General features: G+C 44.4%; 1 protein-coding gene across 2 annotated transcripts in view; it reads left to right on the forward strand.

Moving 5' to 3' along the window:
• SHISA9 (shisa family member 9) overlaps positions 1–18,948 on the forward strand; it is a 296,620-nt gene extending 277,672 nt beyond the window's left edge. For both annotated transcript variants that reach the window (XM_082359282.1, XM_082359283.1), the window contains one exon: positions 14,980–18,948. In XM_082359282.1, coding sequence (XP_082215408.1) covers positions 14,980–15,362 — 383 coding nt within the window. In that variant the 3' untranslated portion in view covers positions 15,363–18,948. The remainder of the gene's footprint in view (positions 1–14,979) is intronic.
• The last annotated feature ends 417 nt before the right edge of the window (positions 18,949–19,365 follow it).

Here is a 19,365-nt window from a genome sequence, read left to right on the forward strand (position 1 = left end):
ACCCACTTTGGGAACACAGGGCATGGGCAGAGGGATGGGTGTCCCTTGGGGAGGTTGGATAAGAAGCAGTAGCTTCAAAGGAGAAAGGGCTAGGTCCCTGAAGATACAAGTTCCCCGCTTCCACCTGCATTGGCTATAACTCACTTGCGAGGGGAATCCTATCTGCCAGGAAATGGCAAACAAATCTTAGCAGTTTGCACTATTCATTTTTAACTACCTGAGGTTTTCCAGGAAAGTCTCCCCCTAGTGGTCACTGCTGTAGGTCCACGTGCCCAGCCCTGTGGACTCCTGGAATAATTGTTTAATACCCAGGATGGAAGAAGACACCACCACCTCAATCCCAGTGGACTCCCCTGACCAATATCAACACGTATCATGGAAATACATTTATTTTGCAAAACGAATCTTTGAACCTGATCTGTCCTTAGTCTAGCACGCCATTGGAGCCTGGAACTTGGGGGAAACTTCTAGCATAGTGCTGTGATTTCATCACTCTAGCTCTGACTAGAATCAGGTTGTGTGGTCTTGCCCAAGCCCGTCACATGCTCTGGTCTTTCATTTCTACCATTTCCAAAATGGAGGAGATGATAGTATTCACATTCTATCAGGTTTGGGAGAGTAATTTCATGAGACAATGCAAATAATACCCTTCAATGAAGCAATGAAGAAAATATACTTTTTCACCCTTTATGCTTCTACAGATGAAGGAACTGAGTTCTCTTGAGATAAATGAGGTTGCCCACACTCACACAGGCATCACACCCAGGACCAGGACCCAGAACTCAAAGAATGGCTTAAGACCCCAATGTTCACAGCAGCACTATTTACAACAGCCAAAACATAGAAACAACCTAAATGTCCATCGACAGATGAATGGATAAAGAACATGTGGTACACACACACACACACACACACACACAATGGAATACTACTCAGCCATTAAAAAGAATGAAATAATGCCATTTGCAGCAACATGGATCTATCTAGATATTGTCATACTAAGTGAAGTGAGTCAAACAGAGAAAGACAAATACCATATGATATCACTTATATGTGGAACATTAAAAAAAATGATTTACAAAACAGAAATAGACTCACAGACATAGAAAACAAACTTATGGTTACCAAAAGGGAAAGGCGAGGGGACAGATATATTAGGAATTTGGGATTAACAGATATACACTACTATATATAAAATAGGTAAACAACAAGGACCTATTGTGTAGCACAGGGAACTGTATTCAATATCTTGTAATAATGTATAACAGAAAAGAATCTGAAGAAGAATATCTATCTATCTGAATCACTTTGCTGTTCGCCTGATCATTGTAAATCAGCTATACTTCAATAAAAAAAAATCAGTCTTTAAAAAAAAAAGAATGGCTTAAGGACTTGACCCAGAATCACGGGAGATGCTTTTTACCAATGTCCATCCTGGGCCTACCCATTCCTATGGGCCTGGAACCTCTGGATTTTTCACTTTCCATTTTTCATTTTTTCACTTTAAAAATGCACCTCCTGGGTCATTTTATGTGCATTCAATTCTGGACCTACATTTTCCTAAGACCGAATCCTAGATACAAACACAGCTTACCCCAGAGCACCAGTTTTCACATGCCAGCATTCCTCATGTATTCCAAAAATACATGAGTATTTTTGCTGTTTTCTGAAATAAAGCTTTTCTTAGTTGGGATTTGATCTGGGGGCTATAGCTGGAAGGTAAGAGCATTGGAGGTGGACTGTCTTGGATTTGGTATCCTGCTCTGCCACTTATCAGCTGTGGCAGGGTCAGTTGGCAGCCAAATTACTCAGTATCTCTGGGCCTTAATTCTCATCTGTCACATGGAAAAAAATGATATTGCCTCATCACCTCCCTTTAAGAGGGTTTAAATTAGATCAGGTAGGTGAAATGGCTAAAAACAGTGTCTAGTACATGGTAGGCACTCAAGAAATCCTAGTTCTTTCTTTCTTCTGAGAATATTAATGTAGCTCGGTGATAAATATTCATCCAAGAGATGCTACAGAAGCACAGAAAATATGTGATTTGGGTTACAGTTCTGTTGGAGGGTACACAACCCGGGGAAGGACTCACTTAAAAGTAGCCTTAAAACATTACTTCTTAAAAGTCAGGCTTTTGCAACTTTCTGACTTGGGTTATTGGTTTGTGGGTGAGCAGCAGGGTACAGAGCAGGTGGAGGATAAGGAAGTGATTTTTTTTTAATAAAAATCAAATCCTACCAGCTTCTGAGTTCAGCCTCTTTGGAAAAGCGTACAGCAAGCACTGACATTTTGATGAGCTTCCTTGGGAACCCATAGGGCATGAAGTGAGCCTGTGGAGAGAGTTCTCTGCAGAAAATGCCGTTGCAGCAAGATAGCAATACTACTATATATAAAATAGATAACTAATAAGAACCTACTGTATAGCACAGGGAACTCTATTCAGTACTCTGTAATGACCTATATGGGAATAGAATCTTAAAAAGAGTGGATATATGTATATGCATAACTGACTCAATTTGCTGTACAGCAGAAACAAATACAACATTGTAAATCAACTATACTCCAGTAAAATTTTTTTAAAAACGTGTGTCCCTCTGAGGCTAAGCTGGCTAGATATCATTCATGCTAAATATCCCCCAAACCTTGCATGGTGCCGCCATCACGTAGTAGACACTCAACATACATTTTATTAATAAATTATTAATTGAAGCTGGGCACCGCATTTGAAGGGAATCCTGTTGTCTTTTCTAAAGAGGCCCTGGGAAATAGAAAAATAAACCAGGTGGAAGTGGGGGGTGGCCTGTGTTTAGATTCAGTGCTGCTTCTGTTCTGTTGGGTGTCCTTGTGCCCACAGCTCCAGTTGCCTCTCCTATAAATGGAAGGCTGGGATCATTGATCTCATTGGCCCCTCTATCTCCGTAAGTAAAGATCCCAGGCTTTGCTATGATTGGCTTGCCTTGTCATGTGGCCACCTACCTCTGAACAACTTGTTATGGTGAGGGCAATGACATGGGTTGTTTGTAGTCATCGGGGAATGGTTAGGGGGTGAAGGAGTGGAGGGGTATGTCATCCAAACCATGTGGATTAAGAGTAGGGGAGACATGGATCCCCACCTGGAAATTGGGGCTCTTCCTGGGAGTAGGGTGAGTGAATCATTGGCATTTGTATCAGTTATCCATTGTTACAACAATGCTGCATAAGAAACAACCTCAAATCTCATGGCTTAAAATTATTTAGCTCAGCATTTATTGAGCTCAGGGGTCTATGTGCCAGTGATTTACGCTGATGCAGGAGGTTCTTCTAGTCTGAGTTGAGTTCACCCATGTGACTCGGGGTTGGATGGATGCTGGCTGATGTAGGCTGGTTTCAGCTGGAAAGACTGGGTGACTTGGCTCTGCTCCAGGTGTCTTTTATCCTTAGAGAGGGTAGCCCAGACATGTTCTCATGATGGGGGCAGAGGTGCAAGAGAGCAATCAAACACCAGCAAGCACTTTTCAAACTTCTGTGTGTGTCATGTCTGCTAACCTTCATTAATCCCCTGATGAACTCAGAATCCAGTGGTGGGGAAACAAAATCCTCTTTTTTGGGGGGGTGAGTTTCAAAGTCACATAAAAAGAGTGTGGATACAAGGAAGGGGGGAAAAATGGAGGTCCTTCATGCATTCATCCAACACAGGGTCCCAGATCTTATCGTTATCTACTTTGAGATGGTCCTTTGCACATTGGAAGGAAGTATGTAGGATTAAGGAGAGTTAACTTTTATTTCCTCCCTTTAAAAAACCACCAGTTATATAAAATGTTACCAGTTCAGAGGTTGATCATAAGACAAACCATGCAATGAATTTCTGAGAAGAAAGATCTCCATCTACGGAACAGCAGTGCAGGATGAAGGGCAGTGAACGAGTGCACAGTTTCCAGCCAGGGCCCTTCGACGCAGGGGTCTCTGTGGTCAGCCTTGGATGGAGCATGGGTCCAGCCACCTTTGTTCGGTAGCCTTTCAGAAAGTGGTCACTGCCCAACAGGACTGCCTAAGGCAAGAGACAGAGGGCTTAAGGTTTCCTAGGTCCGCGGGCAGTGAGACGTTCACAGAGGGCTCCCTGCAGGCACAACAAAGGGGCTGATGGTGCAGCTGGATAGCTTTGGTGCAAAGCCCAAGCCAGGCACTGTTTCAGAATCCTCATCAGCAAAGGCAGCAGTGCCTCCTCTTGGGACCCTCAGGGCTAAGATAAAAAAGGGCCAGGATCCCATTCTCCCCTTTCCAATTTTCTCTCTTAGAGAAGCCTTCCGGAAAGATGTGCGGCCCTGTAGAAACAGCCAGGAGTCCTGGCTTTAATTAGAACCTGGTTCAAATGTGATTTTTCCCTCCTTGTGTCTCTACAGCGAGGCCCAGAACCAGGTGAAATGGGGGCTAATTTGCCATAAAGACAAATCTTCCCATCTCCTCCCTGGCTCTCTCCTGCCTGGGAAGCTAGCCTTTTTTCCTGCCTTTCTTGTTTCTGCCTGCTGAGACAACCGCAGGAGCCTGTGCAGCTTTATAACATGTATTTCAAAAGAAGGGAGAAATACCTGGGTATTTTTTTTTTTTTAACGTGAACTGTTTCCCCTTTTACTGTTTCATTCAGCTCATGATGGAGAGAAAAAAAGACACCCAGAAAACACTCCTATGTAAATAAAAGTTCAGTACTGTCCTAGTGAACCAAAAGGCCTCACAAATATAGTGGCTTAAGAGAAAGAAGTGTATTTCTCTCTCGTGTAATAGCCCCAGAGGGGATGGTCCAGGTTGGTGGGGCAGCTTTACTCCAAGCTGTCACTCAGGGACCCAGGTTCCTCCAACATTATTGCTCTGTGGCCACCTACTGTATTGTCCTCATCTGCATTGTGATAGTTAGTTGCTGTCATGGCCTATGGGAAGGGGGAGAGAGGACACCCAGGGCAACGAATTTTATTTTAAGTGAGTAAGTTGAAGTGGAAATTGGATGCATCACTTTTGCTAACAGTCCATTGGTGAGAGATTAGCCACGTGGCCAAATTTAGCTTCCAAGAAGGCTAGGGAAATCTAGCTCAGGATTAGGTGGCCATGTGCCCAAGAAAAAAGGTGGGAGAGATCTGGATGACAAGTAGCAGTCTTTTATAATGTCATGTCAGATGGGGTATACGTTTAAGGAGCCTACTGTGTGCCAGGCATAATGGTTTGTGCTTTCACGCTTTGTCACTTGTTTACTTCTCTGCTGCACTTTGCAAAGTAGATCTTCTTATCCTCACTTTATTTTCTGACAATGACAGCAGTAGCAACTACTATCTAATGAATACCTACCATGAAGCAAGGACATTGGTACTTTACATTATACAAGATAGTTTACATGATTCTTTTGAATACCATAACCCCCTACCACATAGGCATTGTTATTTTATTTTCCATTTTATTGGTGAAGCTTAGAGAACTTAGGTAACTTGCTTAAGGTCTCCAGCTTATCAGTGGAAGAGTTGGGATTTGAACTCAGGTCCGTCTGCTCTTCAAGTTCATGCTCTTTCTAGCATATTCTAAAGAAGATTTTACAGTCACAGAATTCTTCCAAACTGTGCTATCTGCTGTATAAACAAGCTGCACTGAATCCTCCATGCGCTCAGCTTCACTGATCCTTCTTCCTCTCTCAGTGTGCTCAGATCTTATTGCTGACGTCTTGCCTTCCAAGGCTCTACTATGGCTGTCAAGAGCTCAGTGTAGGATTCAGGAGCAACGCTTGGAATACTTTGTCATCATCAAAAGCGATCGCTGCTCTCTGGGTGGTGGGGAGGGGAGAGTGGAAGCACAGGGAAGAGAATACTGGTGAATATCTCCAAATGGGGTCCCCCTACATTGTCATAGAGGGAATCGGTGTGACGTAGCGTGAAGAGACCAGGCAACCACACCTACCTCATTGTCTTGGGGTGGGGTGGTGTGGGGAGCCAACTAAATGCGATGATACCTGTAAAGCACCTGGATGGTGCCTGGCTGGAGTGGTGACAGAGATTCAGGCTCCTCCCAGTTCTAAGAGAAGCATATAGCACCTTATCCAACCCAGTTCTTTAACAGGAAGCCACTTTTTGTTGGTGACTGGCCAGCACTCCCGCCAATGCCAGTGCATCTCAGAGGATGCAAGACCCGTACTCTTGTAATGCAGTAGCCAACTGAGTGCTGAGAGCCTGGCAGGGAGAGTCTCTCATGACACCCCAGCTCCCTTCTCTTGCCCCACTTTAAGGAAGAAAAAGGTAAACATATATTGCTTCCAGGGGGAATTTGAGACTTCATGAAATTTCCAGTTGTGACATTTTGATGTCTCCTCTTGTGAATAATATTTACATGTATATCTCAATCCCTGATGTTTTAAGAGGAGGAATCAAGAAAAGTGTTTTCTCTTTATAATTCTCACTCTGTCCTCCACCTTCTTTAGTTTTGGGGGAACGTTTTCCTGCAGATAGAAACTTGTTAAGGAAACAAGAGTTTCTTCTGTAAGGCAGGCAGATGGTTAAATAGATGGTGAGTGTTGTCACAGATTCGTAAATTTCAGGATACTTGGAATTCAGCCAGGTGTCAAGGGTTCAGATCCCAGCACTGTCACTTGGACAAGTTGCCAAAGCTCTCTTGCTTCAGTTTCCCCATTTATAGAATGAGACCAATAATAGCACCTACCTCATTAGGATATTGAGAGGATTAAAGGAGGTAACAAATGTCCATTCCTTAGCCGGGTGCCTGGAGCAGAGCATGCACTTAGTAAAGGTGAGCTCTTACTCAGGTTACACTGGGTGAGCTGGGAAGGGGGCGTGTCAGCACAGCCTGCTGCTGGATCCAAGCGATCTCTGTAACCAGTCCCCGCCCCCTGCGCCCGACTCCGTTCTACGTCCCCTGCGCTGCGGCTGCTAGAGAACATCCATATGCCTCTGCAAGTTTTCAGCCAGGGGTTTGGAGCTGGGCAGCAGCCTGCTTCTCCTGCCCCAGAAGCTCCAGTCCTTCTATCCCTGCAAAGCACAGGTCGCGTGGCCTTCCACAGTGTGGACGATGTATTAGTTAGAGAAACAGAACCCGCTGGATATTTGTGTGTGGGTGTGGCAATCCTTGGCATACTTTGCCTTATGTAGCTGTATCACTCCAGCCTCTGCCTCTGATTTCACATGGCCTTCCTCTGTGTGTGTGTCTATGTGTCCAAATTTCTTTATTCTTTTTTTTTTTAAATTAATTATTTTTATTTTTGGCTCTCTTGGGTCTTCGTTTCGGTGCGAGGGCTTTCTCTAGTTGCGGCAAGCGGGGGCCACTCCTCATCGCGGTGCGCGAGCCTCTCACTTATCGCGGCCTCTCTTGTTGCGGAGCACAGGCTCCAGACGCACAGGCTCAGTAGTTGTGGCTCACGGGCCCAGTTGCTCCGCGGCATGTGGGATCTTCCCAGACCAGGGCTCGAACCCGTGTCCCCTGCATTGGCAGGCAGATTCGCAACCACTGCGCCACTAAGGAAGCCCCTCTTTATTCTTATAAGGACACCAGTCGTTGGATTAGGATCCACATTAATCCGGTATGACCTCATTTTACCTTGATTACATCTGTGTGATAGTTACGTAGGATATATTTAATGTATATATTTTATATATCATATTATATATGTAGGATATATTATATAGGATATATACGTACAAATATGTATATATGGAATATACGTATATATGGAGAATTATTGCAAGCAATTGAATCACACAATTATGGAGGCTGAGAAGTCCCATAATCTACTGTCTGCAAGCTAGAAACCCAGGAGCTAGAAACCAAAGGAGCCAATGTTGTAAATCCCAGGTCAAGGGCAGGAGGAGACTAATGTCCCAGCTCAGGCAGGCCAGGCAGGAAGGGCATGGATCCTCTCTTCCTCTGCTTTTTGTGGTATTCAGTCCCTTAACAAATTAGGTTGGTGCCCCTCTACATTGGAGAGGATGGTGTACTTTACTGAGTCCACTGATTCAAATGCTAATCTCATCCAGACCCAGAAATAATGTTTAATCTGGACACCCTACGGGCCAGTCAAGTTGACATATGAAATTAACCATCACAGATCAGAAGATGAAGCATCCTGCCCATTTCTAATATTTGAGAGAATGTCATTGGAATCAAACTGTCTCTGGTGCTTTTCTTCCCTTATCAAATGTTCACTATTGTATCCTACTATGTGCCAGGTACTGGGCTAGATGTTGGGGATACAGTGATGAGCAGAGCAGATATGATGTCTAACCTAATTGGAGCTTATATTCTAGTCAAAGGAGATAGACAGTACACAAATAACTAAGAAAGATAATTTCCTATATGCAGGCTAAGAACGTATTAAAATAGGGAAAGGTGATAAGAGCAACGGGAGTGTTTTCACTGGGTCATCAGGAGGAATTTTCTGAGTGACCTTTGATCAGAGAACCAAATGACAAGAAGGATCCAAAAAGAAGGGTGTTTTGGCAGTGAGAACGACAGGGACAAGGTCCAGTGGCTCTGAGATGGTGAAAAGCTTGGTGCGTTCAGGAATAGAAAGGAATCCTGTGTGTGTATGCTGGATTGAATAGCGTCCTCCCCCCACCCCTACCCAAATCTACTCAGAACCTCAGAATGTGCTCACACTTGGACATAGGGTCTTTGCAGATGTAACTAAGTTTAAATGAGGTCATCCTGGATTAATGTGGGTCCTAATCCAATGACTGGTGTCCGTATAAGAAGAGGGAAGTTTGGACACATAGACACACACAGAGAGGAGGGTCATGTGAATTCAGAGGCAGAGATTGGAGATGCAGCTACAGGCAAGGAATGCCAGGATTACTGCAACCACCAGAAGCTGGAAGAGGCAAGGAAGGATACTTCACTAGAGCCTGCAGAAGGAGCACAGACCTACCGACACCTTGATTTCAGACTTCTGGCCTCCAGAACTGGGAAAGAATAAATTTCTGTTGTTTTAAGTTGCCCAGTTTGCGGTAATTTGCTATGGCAGCCCTAGGAAACTAGTACACTATGTGATGGGTCATAATAAGCGTGGGAGAGATGAGGGTGGGCAAGCAACAGCCAGAGGCCAGGCCATGCCGACCTTCGGGGTCACAGCAAATCATTTGGATTTGATTCTTAAGTGTGATGGGAAGATTAATCACTCCATTTCAATATATTCTTGGACCAAAGGTAGGGACAAATTGGGAATTGTTGAAAGCTTAGGGTGGGACCTTGCTTACCAGGTGAAATCCATCACCTGAGACCCAAGATGATCACCAAGGGAGAATGAGTGGTAGGAACCCCTCCTTAAGATATCCTTGGCCCAAGGAAAGAAGGTAGGTGGGAGGCCACCTGCCGAGACCCTCAGATGTGTAGCTTGTTTTGAAAACTGGTTATTACCTTGACTCTCCATTTCCATGGAGGCGAAGCTCCATCCCACCCGGCACCTGTACAAGTGTCTGCTGCTAATTAAGAGAGAGACAGATGGAGGAAGGTACAGTTTAATTTTGAAGCCTTGGTTCCTTCAAGACAATTAGGCTTATTGGAAGGAAAGCACCTTTTTCATTCTTTCTTCCTCTTTTTAAATGAAGAAAAATCAAAACGGAGAGGACCAGTGTTGTTGAAAGCCTCACACATCTGTCACCTGGTCGGCTTGTTCACCACCTGCCCACGAGGTACCTGGGTTGATTAGGTTAATGCATTTATTAATGGGGCTCACAAGGCTGCTCAATGAATCTGTGATTTCCTTCACAAGCTGCTTTTTAATATACTAAGACAGGGACCACAATGCACAGTGCCGATAGTGGCCAGGTAAGTATTTCTTTCCCATCCTCGGTAACTAAATCAGAGGGGATGAAAAAGAAGATTTCACAAAAATTGCATTTCCTGGTTATGGGAACAGTTCATCCACCTAACCACCAACCACATCCTTGTTGAAATGATCTTGAAAATAACTCTTTGAAGGATGGTTTCATGCCCCATGCAGCAAGTCTGTACCTGCTCTGCACTTGTCGAAAACACCTCTGAGTCTTGTGGAGGGGGGGATAGACAAACAAATAGATGTGAACAATATAATCCTGCATACAGGACATTAGATGGTCTGATGACCCCTTGTTTTCTTCACTTTATTACATACATATCCTTTCAGTTTTTGAAGCTACCATGCTACTTCCCACCTCAGGGCCTTTGCAAATGTTGTTCTGTATCAGTTATCTACTGCTGCGTAACAAATTACCCCAAAACTTAGTGGCTTAACGTAGCAGCTGTTTATTGGGCTTGTGGTTCTGGATCAGCTGGGAAGTTCTTCTGGTTTGGGCTGGCTTGGCTGCTCTTGGCCAGGCTTACTCAGTGTCTGTGATGAGCTGGCAGGTGGGCTAATGGCTGTACAGTCTAGGATGGCCTCACTGGGTATCTGGCAGGTAGCAGGCTGCTGTTGGCTGTGGTGAACATGGGCAACTGGACTGCATGTTTCTCATCCTTCAGGAGGCTAACCTGGGCTTCCTTTTTCATATGGAGGCAGGGTTCCAGGATCTGATAACAGAAGCTGTAGAACTTCTAAAAGCCCAGGCTTGGGATGTGCGTGACATAATTTCTGCTGCAGTCTACTGGTTAAAGCCAATCACAAGGTCAGGCCATATTCATAGGGTAGGGAAATAGACTCCACCTCTCGATGGAAGGAACTGCAAAGTATTACAGCTATTTTTGCAATACACCCCATGTGTGCTCACCTGGATGCTGTTTCTGTTACTCTTCACTTTCAGATTCCAACTAAGAGAGCATCCTCAAGGATGCCTTCCCTAACCGGCACCTCATCCCAAACGGATCAAGGCCCTTTCTTGTGTCGTCTCATAGGGACAGCTAGGCACTCAATACAAATGGCAGCTGGAGGGAAGCAAAGAGGGAAGGAAGAAAGGAAGGAAGGTTGGTTAGTTTGGATGAGTGCTTCCTTTGTGCTTAGCTGCATATCTGGCACAGAGTGCTCAGTAAATGTCTGTTGGATTTAATCCAGTGCCTCTTTCATAAGCCAGAAGACAGACAAAATATATGTAGTGACTAGTTACTCTCTTTCAGAATTGTGCTATATAGCTTATATGTCTCATATAATTTATTAACAATAAACCTCAGAGTAGTTATATTATCCTCATTTTACACCAAAAGAAATAGAGATATAGGAGTTTGACATTCCCAAGGTCTCATAGACTCAGGTCTGTCTGATTCCAAAGCCTATAGATTTTTCTGTCCCACCCTTGCCCCATATACCAAACACTCTCTATGCCCAGGGGTTTCCCAGTGCCAGGTTCACCAAGAGACAAATTCAGGGTTGGGTGTGGAGAAGGATGTATTGTAGGTTCTCCACGGGTGACTCCATGAGTCCTCCTAATGGGGGCTGCTTCCCATACCTGCACTGATAGGACAAGAATTGAATGCCTCTCTGACTATTTTTCTTTAGAACTTTTTTGAGAAGACATCACCTATCCCAGCTGTTGGGACACCTGTTTCATAATCAATTTCCTCAGTTTGTCAGAAACAGGAACCTTCCAATGCATCCCTTGCTCTGAGCTGCCCTTAGACTCGTCCATTGTCTGGAAAGAGGAATTTGGGAATAAATGGTTCTGGATCGTGCCCGGGGACATAATGAGGGTGGGTGAGACTTTCAGTAAGAGACTGAAAGCAGTTTAGTGAGAGCAAATAGATGTGAAAATGGAAAACTAGAAAAGAGCAGTCAGGACTATGATAGCGCAGAGGTTGCTGAGGGAGCCAGGGAATCAGAAAGCATCATCTTAGCTTAACCTTGAAAGATGAATAACAGAGCATCTGATGTAAATGAAGGGGTGAGACACGTCAGCTCCATCCTCTGGTTCTCCGACCAGCTCAGAGACCTCACTATTAATACTCATAAGACTGGATAGTTCTTTATAGCACTTACTGTATTTCTACTTTTATGTAATTTGTGGGATTATTTGGTCACATTCTGTCCTTCCCTCATAGAATGTCCACCCCATGAGGACAGGGACCTTGTCTGTTTCTGATTCTCCCAATGTCCTTATATTTACAATGTCTATCACCTGGCCCATGCCTATTTGATGTATGACTAAATGACTGAGAAAAATTGCTGGGAGAGGTTTTGGTAAATGGTAACATGGTCAGTTTTGGAAATATGCCTTTGGGGGACTTCACTGGTAGTCCAGTGGTTAAGACTCTGAGCTTCCACTGCAGGGGGCACGGGTTTGATCCTTGTTTGGGGAACTAAGATCCCGCAAGCTGAACAGTGCGGCCAAACAAAACATAACAAAACAAAACAAAACAAAAAAGGAAATATGCCTTTGGCTGTAGTGTGGACAGTGGCCTGGGGGAGGTGAGACTCAAGGCAGGGGAGCCAGTTTGGTGGCAGAAGTAGAGCAGCATTCAAAGCAAGGATGAGGCATAGCATAGGTTAGAGAGGCATTTGGTAGGTATGATGGGAAGGACCTGTGGGTTAGCAGTTGTGCTGAGGAGAAGAGGAGGGTGACATCGGCACCTGCTCCTGTGTCTCTGGCTTGAGTAACTAGAGAGTTGGTGTTCCCACTCGTGAGAGAAGGAGGAGCCTGGAGAACAGATGTGAATGATGTTGATGGGTTCAGTCTTGGCCACCTTGAGTGGGAGATGCCAGTGGCTCTGTCCTGGAGGTGACCGGATACATGAATTTTGAAGTGCAAGGAGGGATGTCAGAGCATCCTTCTGTTGAAACATCATGGCATTGGAAACCTAGAACTTTCCTCTGGAAGACAGAAGGATGCGATTCTAATACCAACTTGAATGTAACTCATGCCACCTTAAGGAGTGCATGGTATTTCGGGAATGTGTGCTCTTCCCATGTCGGTAGCTATTCTATAGTTCCTTCTGGCATTAATATTCTGTATCTTCAGACAGCTCTAGAATTCAAGGAAGGGGGGACATTCTCTTGAAAGATTGCATTACTCAGGGTTGTTTACATTAAACATGGACAGAAACCCAACTTAAACTGTATTAAGCCTGGAAGGTTAACATGTGGCTTCCGGGGGTGCTGTGTTGAGGAATCTAAGCAAAGGCCATGCTAGCTAGGAAAGAGCTCTGTGATCAATGAGTGATGTCTGCCACAGATGCAGAAGGGGCAAGGGGGGGTGCATATGTGCTCACTCATTCCTGAAAACAGAGCTTTCCCTCTACGGCCTTTCAAAAGCATCAAATAATGTCTACTGGAATTAGGTTCTACCTTGGCTCAGCCGCTAGCTGCGGGTAACCTCAATTAAATGATTTCATGTTCCTTAGCTTGACAGGTTCCTCATCTGTCAAGCAGAGGTCATAATCCCTGTCTTTCCCACCTCTTGTGGTTGAAAGGATTCAATGAGAAAAGAAATGTGGAAGGGCAGTGACCTCCATGAATTTACATATATTCACACACGTAACAGTATGGGATGCTGGAAGTGTGGATTAAAGAGCAGCACATATTCCTGGACTCCTGAGAGACATATGTTCAAGAGTTTATTGCTAAGACATTAATTAAAAAAGTATAGAGGATCTTCTAATAAAAGAATTGTGAGAGAAAATAAAATAAAGTCTCAGAAAGTTATCAAATAAATTGAGAAAGAAGGCAGGAAAGAAAGAAAGGAAGGAAGGAAGGGCGGAAGAGAGAGAGAGAGAAAAGAAAACAGAGAGAAAGAAAGGAATCATTCAGTGCTTTAGAGTGTGGTGAATGAAGCGGAAATTGGTATAATTCTTTTGTAGCATAGTTGGCAATATGTTTAAAGGGCCTTAATAATGTTTACAGCCTTTGGCCAAGTAATTCCACTTCAGATAATTTATTTCAGGGCTGGATAGTAAATATTTCAGGCTATGTGGGCCATGCAGTCTCTGTCACAAGTACTCAAATCTGCTGTTGCTCTGCAGACAGTAGGTAAAGGAATGGGCATGGCAGCCTTCCGGTAAAACTTTATTTACAAAAATGGGTGGCAGCTAGATCGATCCATGGGCTATAGTTTTCCACCCTCTGATATAGATTAAAAAATATTTTAAGAATTATTTTACATTCAAAATTCTAAATACTAAGAGAGCTTTAGTCTAGAAAATTCTCATTTCAGATTGATTTATATTAGGAAAATATTGGCACAGCTTGAATGCTCATCCATAGGATGAATGATTAATTTTCATAGTTCTGCTCACTGAAATATTATCTGCTCACTGAAACAGAATGCTGTTTGTTAGTGATTTATAACAACATGAAGAAATGCTTGCTAGAATGTTACATGAGAAATTACAGTTATTTATAATGATGATGATAATGGTGGTGGCTAATATCTAAGCACATTATGTATGTCATCACTTAACCCTCTAAAGAACCCTATGAAATATCCTTTTTTATTGTAACCACTTTCCTGATGCAGAAGCTGATGGTAATACAAGTTATTTACCAAAGTTACACTGCTAGTAGGTGGCAGAAGTGGGATTTGAACACAGGTCTGCTTAACTGCTAAAAGCAAAAACAAAAGCACTAACACAAATTCCAAATGAAACTCTTTATTGAGAAAACCAGGAGAAAATACACCCAAGTATTGATATCGACTGTCTTGGGCGGTAGCTGATAGATACGAATATTTCTCAATGTGTTTGATATTTTCTCTAATGAGAAGCATCATTTTCATAATGAAGAAAGAACAACACTTGCATTTTATAAGAAAGGCAAGAGTGGCAGAGTGCTAGGTGTGATTGTGAGGGAAGAAGGATTTGGGGGGAGCTAGAGATTCCCTTGGGGATGCCCTCGGCTTCTTGGTCCTCCTCTTGTTGGTGGAAAACACATGACCCTGTCCTCCTTCCTTCTGTCTGCTCCGGGTGGAGTTTCTAGTGTGTGTCTCGTTTGGACTGTTGGCCCACTGAGATGCTGTTCTTGGGTTGACCTGCCAATCCCTAACTGTCTTTCTCTCTCTCCTCTCTCTCCCTCTCTCTGCTCTCTCCTCCCCTCTTCGTCCACCTACCTGTCCCATCGTACAGCCGACAAGGTAAATGATGACTTCTACTCCAAACGACGGCACCTGGCCGAGCTGGCCGCCAAGGGGAACTTGCCTCTGCATCCTGTAAGAGTGGAGGATGAGCCGCGGGCCTTCAGTCCTGAGCACGGCCCCGCCAAGCAGAACGGACAGAAGTCCCGCACCAACAAGACGCCCTCCCACCCCCTGGCCTACAACTCCACCGCCAACTTTAAGAGCTGGGACCCCAAGGATCAGTCTCTTCGGCGGCAGCAAGCTTACGGGAACAAGGGCAAGCTGGGCACGGCCGAGTCGGGCTCCAGCGACCCCTTGGGAACTCGCACCCAGCACTACCCACCCCCGCAGCCATACTTCATCACCAACAGCAAAACGGAAGTGACTGTCTGAGCTGTCGCTACAGGGGACATCCTGGAAACCACACTCAACTGAGAGAGGCAAAAAATACCCCAGCACACACCCTCCCTGTCCCCCACCTGCACACCCACCCACACGTTCACCCTCCACACCGACCGACGACAAACCTACTGGTGACATGGAATCACGCTTTTCCTGCGTCATGCCTAACATGTGTCGGCAGGCAGCTGAGCAAGACCGGAACGTGGACGGTCAGCAATACAGCCAAGGGGAAACTGAGGCACCCTCTTTCGACTTAAGGGTCGAGGTGGCCAACTCACATGCCTAAACCATGGGACTGATTTTTCTTTTCCTCCTAACTTGAAACTGAAATCCATGATGAAAAAAAAGAAGTAGCACAATTTAGAGAAATTGTCCATTTGAGCACATATACCATTGACCATGCATTGTCTGTTTCTGGATGAAAGAGCCAGAAAGGATGGAAGGGGGGGTAGAGAAGAGGGGTCGCTGGTGCACTTGATAAGCATTTTCTAATCCCAGGAAGTAGTGATGTGGACATAAAATTGTGATGAGCGTGAGACAGTAACTGGACCCCCCCCCCATGCTATTTATAGTACTTCTCATATCATCAAGGTTGGAAGCAAAAACAACACACACTTAAACTCACAAAAAATAAATAGACCCTGAACCCACCGACAGTGATGGGAAAGAAAGAACTTTTTTAGACAACTCCCATAAAGACTGTGGAAATGGGAGGGGTAGGCTTTTATGGCAGGGAGAGGGTCCAGAGAGTCTTAAATAACTATTTTTTAAAAAAGGAAAATAAAATAGAATCCCACTACAAAACAGACAAGAACAGCAAAGTAACTTCTGTCCAACATCTTCAAGACTTAGGAAATCAACAACGTCGTCAAGAACAAACAAAATTCACAGTTGAAATGTCGACAAGAGGTGAGAAGGGGACGCAGAGCCTCTGATTTCTGGCGTTGTACCCCCGCCTCCGAGACAAGAAACAGAGACAGAAACCAGTCCTCTATTAACTGTCTATCCCCGACTCCCTTCCCCTTCAGCCTGTTGCTGCCGCCGCTGCCGAATTTCAACTGCTTTGGACTGAAAATGTCATAAGCGTGGGTGGTGCCTTCAACGTGTCACTGTTGAATGACAGTCTTGTTTCCCAAGTGCAACCTGTGTTCTTTTAGCCTTCCTCCCTCCTGTCTTTCTGCAGTAGTAGAAGGTGTTTCCATCCTCTGTTTGTTGGTGAGCCCACCCGATCCCACACTCTGAGGGGGAATGCTGCAACTTGCAAAAACCCAAGACCTCCCTCCCGCACACACTGTCAGAACTCCCCGAGTCCCACCATTTTCTAGCTCCCCAAACCTAGCGTGGGACCCAAGCATTCCTGTTCCCATCATTCCCAGGATAGATAGATAGACAAACGATCCCTCCAAACCACTTCCCCAGATACTGCAATGCGTTCATTTCCCATCCACGATACCCTGGGGTTGTTGTTCAGATGGGTTCTCATAGCTAATGGATGTCCCAATAAAAACAGTTTTCCTAACAGTTTGATTTGTTTAGTGGAAGCCCAAAGAGAGAGGTTGACGGAGAAGAGATTTTCTTTTAAGGTGAGAAGTTTTCAACCAGTCCCTTAAATGGCTTAGCTAATTAACAGGAACCTTGGAGAGACCCCCCAGCTCTTCTGATGTCAGAAACTGAATGTGGTCTGAACAAGGCCCTTCCTGGAATGCTGGACATCAGCGTTCTGCTTCCCCATCTCTCTGACATCATGGGATCGGGGAAACCAGCTGTTTATTCTCTTTTTTACTCCCAGCTGATCTGGGGACATAGACAGTGCAGTTTATCTCTCTGGGCTTTAGTCTTCCACTTGAAACATGGGGAATTGGGGCGAGATCAAGCTTTTCAAGCTTTTTGAAATAGCAAAACCTCTTCCCATTAAAAAAAAGAAAAGAAAAGAAAAGAAATCGTGCCCAGAAGACCCTCTGTCAGATCCCAGTGAATAACGAGGCTCTGTGCTGGATGAGGCAGGGCTGGGTGATTTAGTGCCTGCTTTCTCAGCCTCTTGGCTGAAACCCCAGTGCTCTCCACTGTGGAGTAAACACTAGTGGGCTTGGTCAGTGTTTCCTTGAAGTTAGTTATCTGTGTACCTGCCACACACTTTTGGCATCTTTGTGTATCCCTATCACAATATTTGTACCTAAATTGATGCATTTTTAATACATTTAACTTTTGAAAGGAGAACTATCTGTCAGTATCACAAACACAAAACCAATATCAGTCACCCTGAATAGAAAGTAAGTGTAAAATAAGGACAAAGGCAACAGTGCAGCGATTGTTACGTTCTAGCTACAGACTATTACCCGTAGAAGGGTTTGAACCTGGAGCCTGGCGTTTGCTCCCCTTCTTTCTCTTCCCTTCCTTCTTTTCTCTCTCCCTCTCCCCTTTTCTTGATTAAAAACAGATTAGCAGACGTTCAAGAGTTGTTAAAGATATACCGGCACCCACTGGAGACTTTCTCCTTGAAGTAATCAAATGGGCTGACAAAAGTGAAAAGGGAATCATTTCCTATGTGACTCAGTGGTAGTTAGTGCTCTATCCATGTACTACTAAAAATCATCTTGCATTCACTAGTGGTGCACAGCGCATACTTCAGGAAATACTGGATTGGCTTGTTTGGTGAGGTTCCCTCCAGCTCCAAAGTTCTATCATTCTAGTCTCCCTTTTAGCTCCTTTCTGCTCCTTTCCCTCAACCCCCTTCATCTGACCTTTATCCCAGTCCTGATGAAGGACCTTTCTTGGTCTCTGAATCTACAGGATTTATTCATCATGGTCCTTCTCTTCTGAGTAAACTGCACCCAGTGAATTTTGTAAATTGGAGGTCTGCAGCTATAATTTCGGCAGTGAAGTTGCAGCTTGGTCCATAAGAAGTAACAGTGGTGAGAGCCCAAGAAGAACAGTACTTAGCCTCGTTACCTTCCAGTTGGCTTTGGGAGCTGAACTGAAGCGGGGGAAGGGAGGGAGTTTGGACAGGGAAGTTTATTCTCTGGCTTCTTCTAGGGAGGGTGGACAGACCTCATGATACTGAAAGATTATCATGACCTGTAGTACTGTGACTGCCACGTATCAACAAGGATCCTCTAGCCAGAATGGGGAGACTTAGAAGCGAGAAACCAGAACAAAGCAGGGAGACTATCCCCTCCCCATCCCCTGCCCTGGCAGTAGCCTCTTCTTCTTACCTTTAGCTACCACCCAGCTTCCAACCCAACAGGACCAGAGTCTGACTTCCCTTTGCCCTCCCAGAGCGTCTCAGCCTCCGTCGGCCTTGGGCTCCGCCTGGCATTTCCATCTAACAACTCCCCCCAGTTTTTTTGTGTGTAAATGGAGCATATTTTATGTGCGAATATTTTAGTAACCATATGTTCTGCAAGTAAACCTGTGTTAATACTTGTCAACAACTGCAGAGTTTATGATACCAATAATACTTCCTACAATGAAGAAAAAAACACATTTGTTTGTTTTCTAAGAATGTTTATTTGTAAACATATGTATTCACTATATTAATATGAATTTCTTACCTGGCAATAAAACTGATTATATGTGATGCTGTTGGGGTTACCATGTATCTTTCTAGGGTCCTACATCCTAATCTGAGTTTTCACCAGGGAGCACCAGTGTTAACGTAGGGAGCTAAATCCTTAATATTCTGAGTGCACGGGAAATCATTACAGGTAAAGGAAGATTTTAGTTAATAGCAACAAATTTTCCAGAAGACATTTTTGCTTGAAAGGTTCTTGGTAAGAGTCTTGTGTCATGTCTCTTAATTCACTTCCTGCCTTAAAATATGTATCATGGCTTGGTCTCCCTGATCATAACTAAATCTATCCCTAATGGTCAAGATTCTTGCTGAGATTTGCACTTCTGTTTTTACCAGTGACCAGGTTTGTAAAAGACACAAATATGGAAAGTATGGGAGATTGGATTCTTCCACTGTTTATTAAATTTTATTTCCTGCCTGCCT

The sequence above is a fragment of the Balaenoptera borealis genome (assembly GCF_965194805.1).
Source record: "Balaenoptera borealis genome assembly, chromosome: 16".
NCBI classification, from domain to species: Eukaryota; Metazoa; Chordata; class Mammalia; order Artiodactyla; family Balaenopteridae; genus Balaenoptera; species Balaenoptera borealis.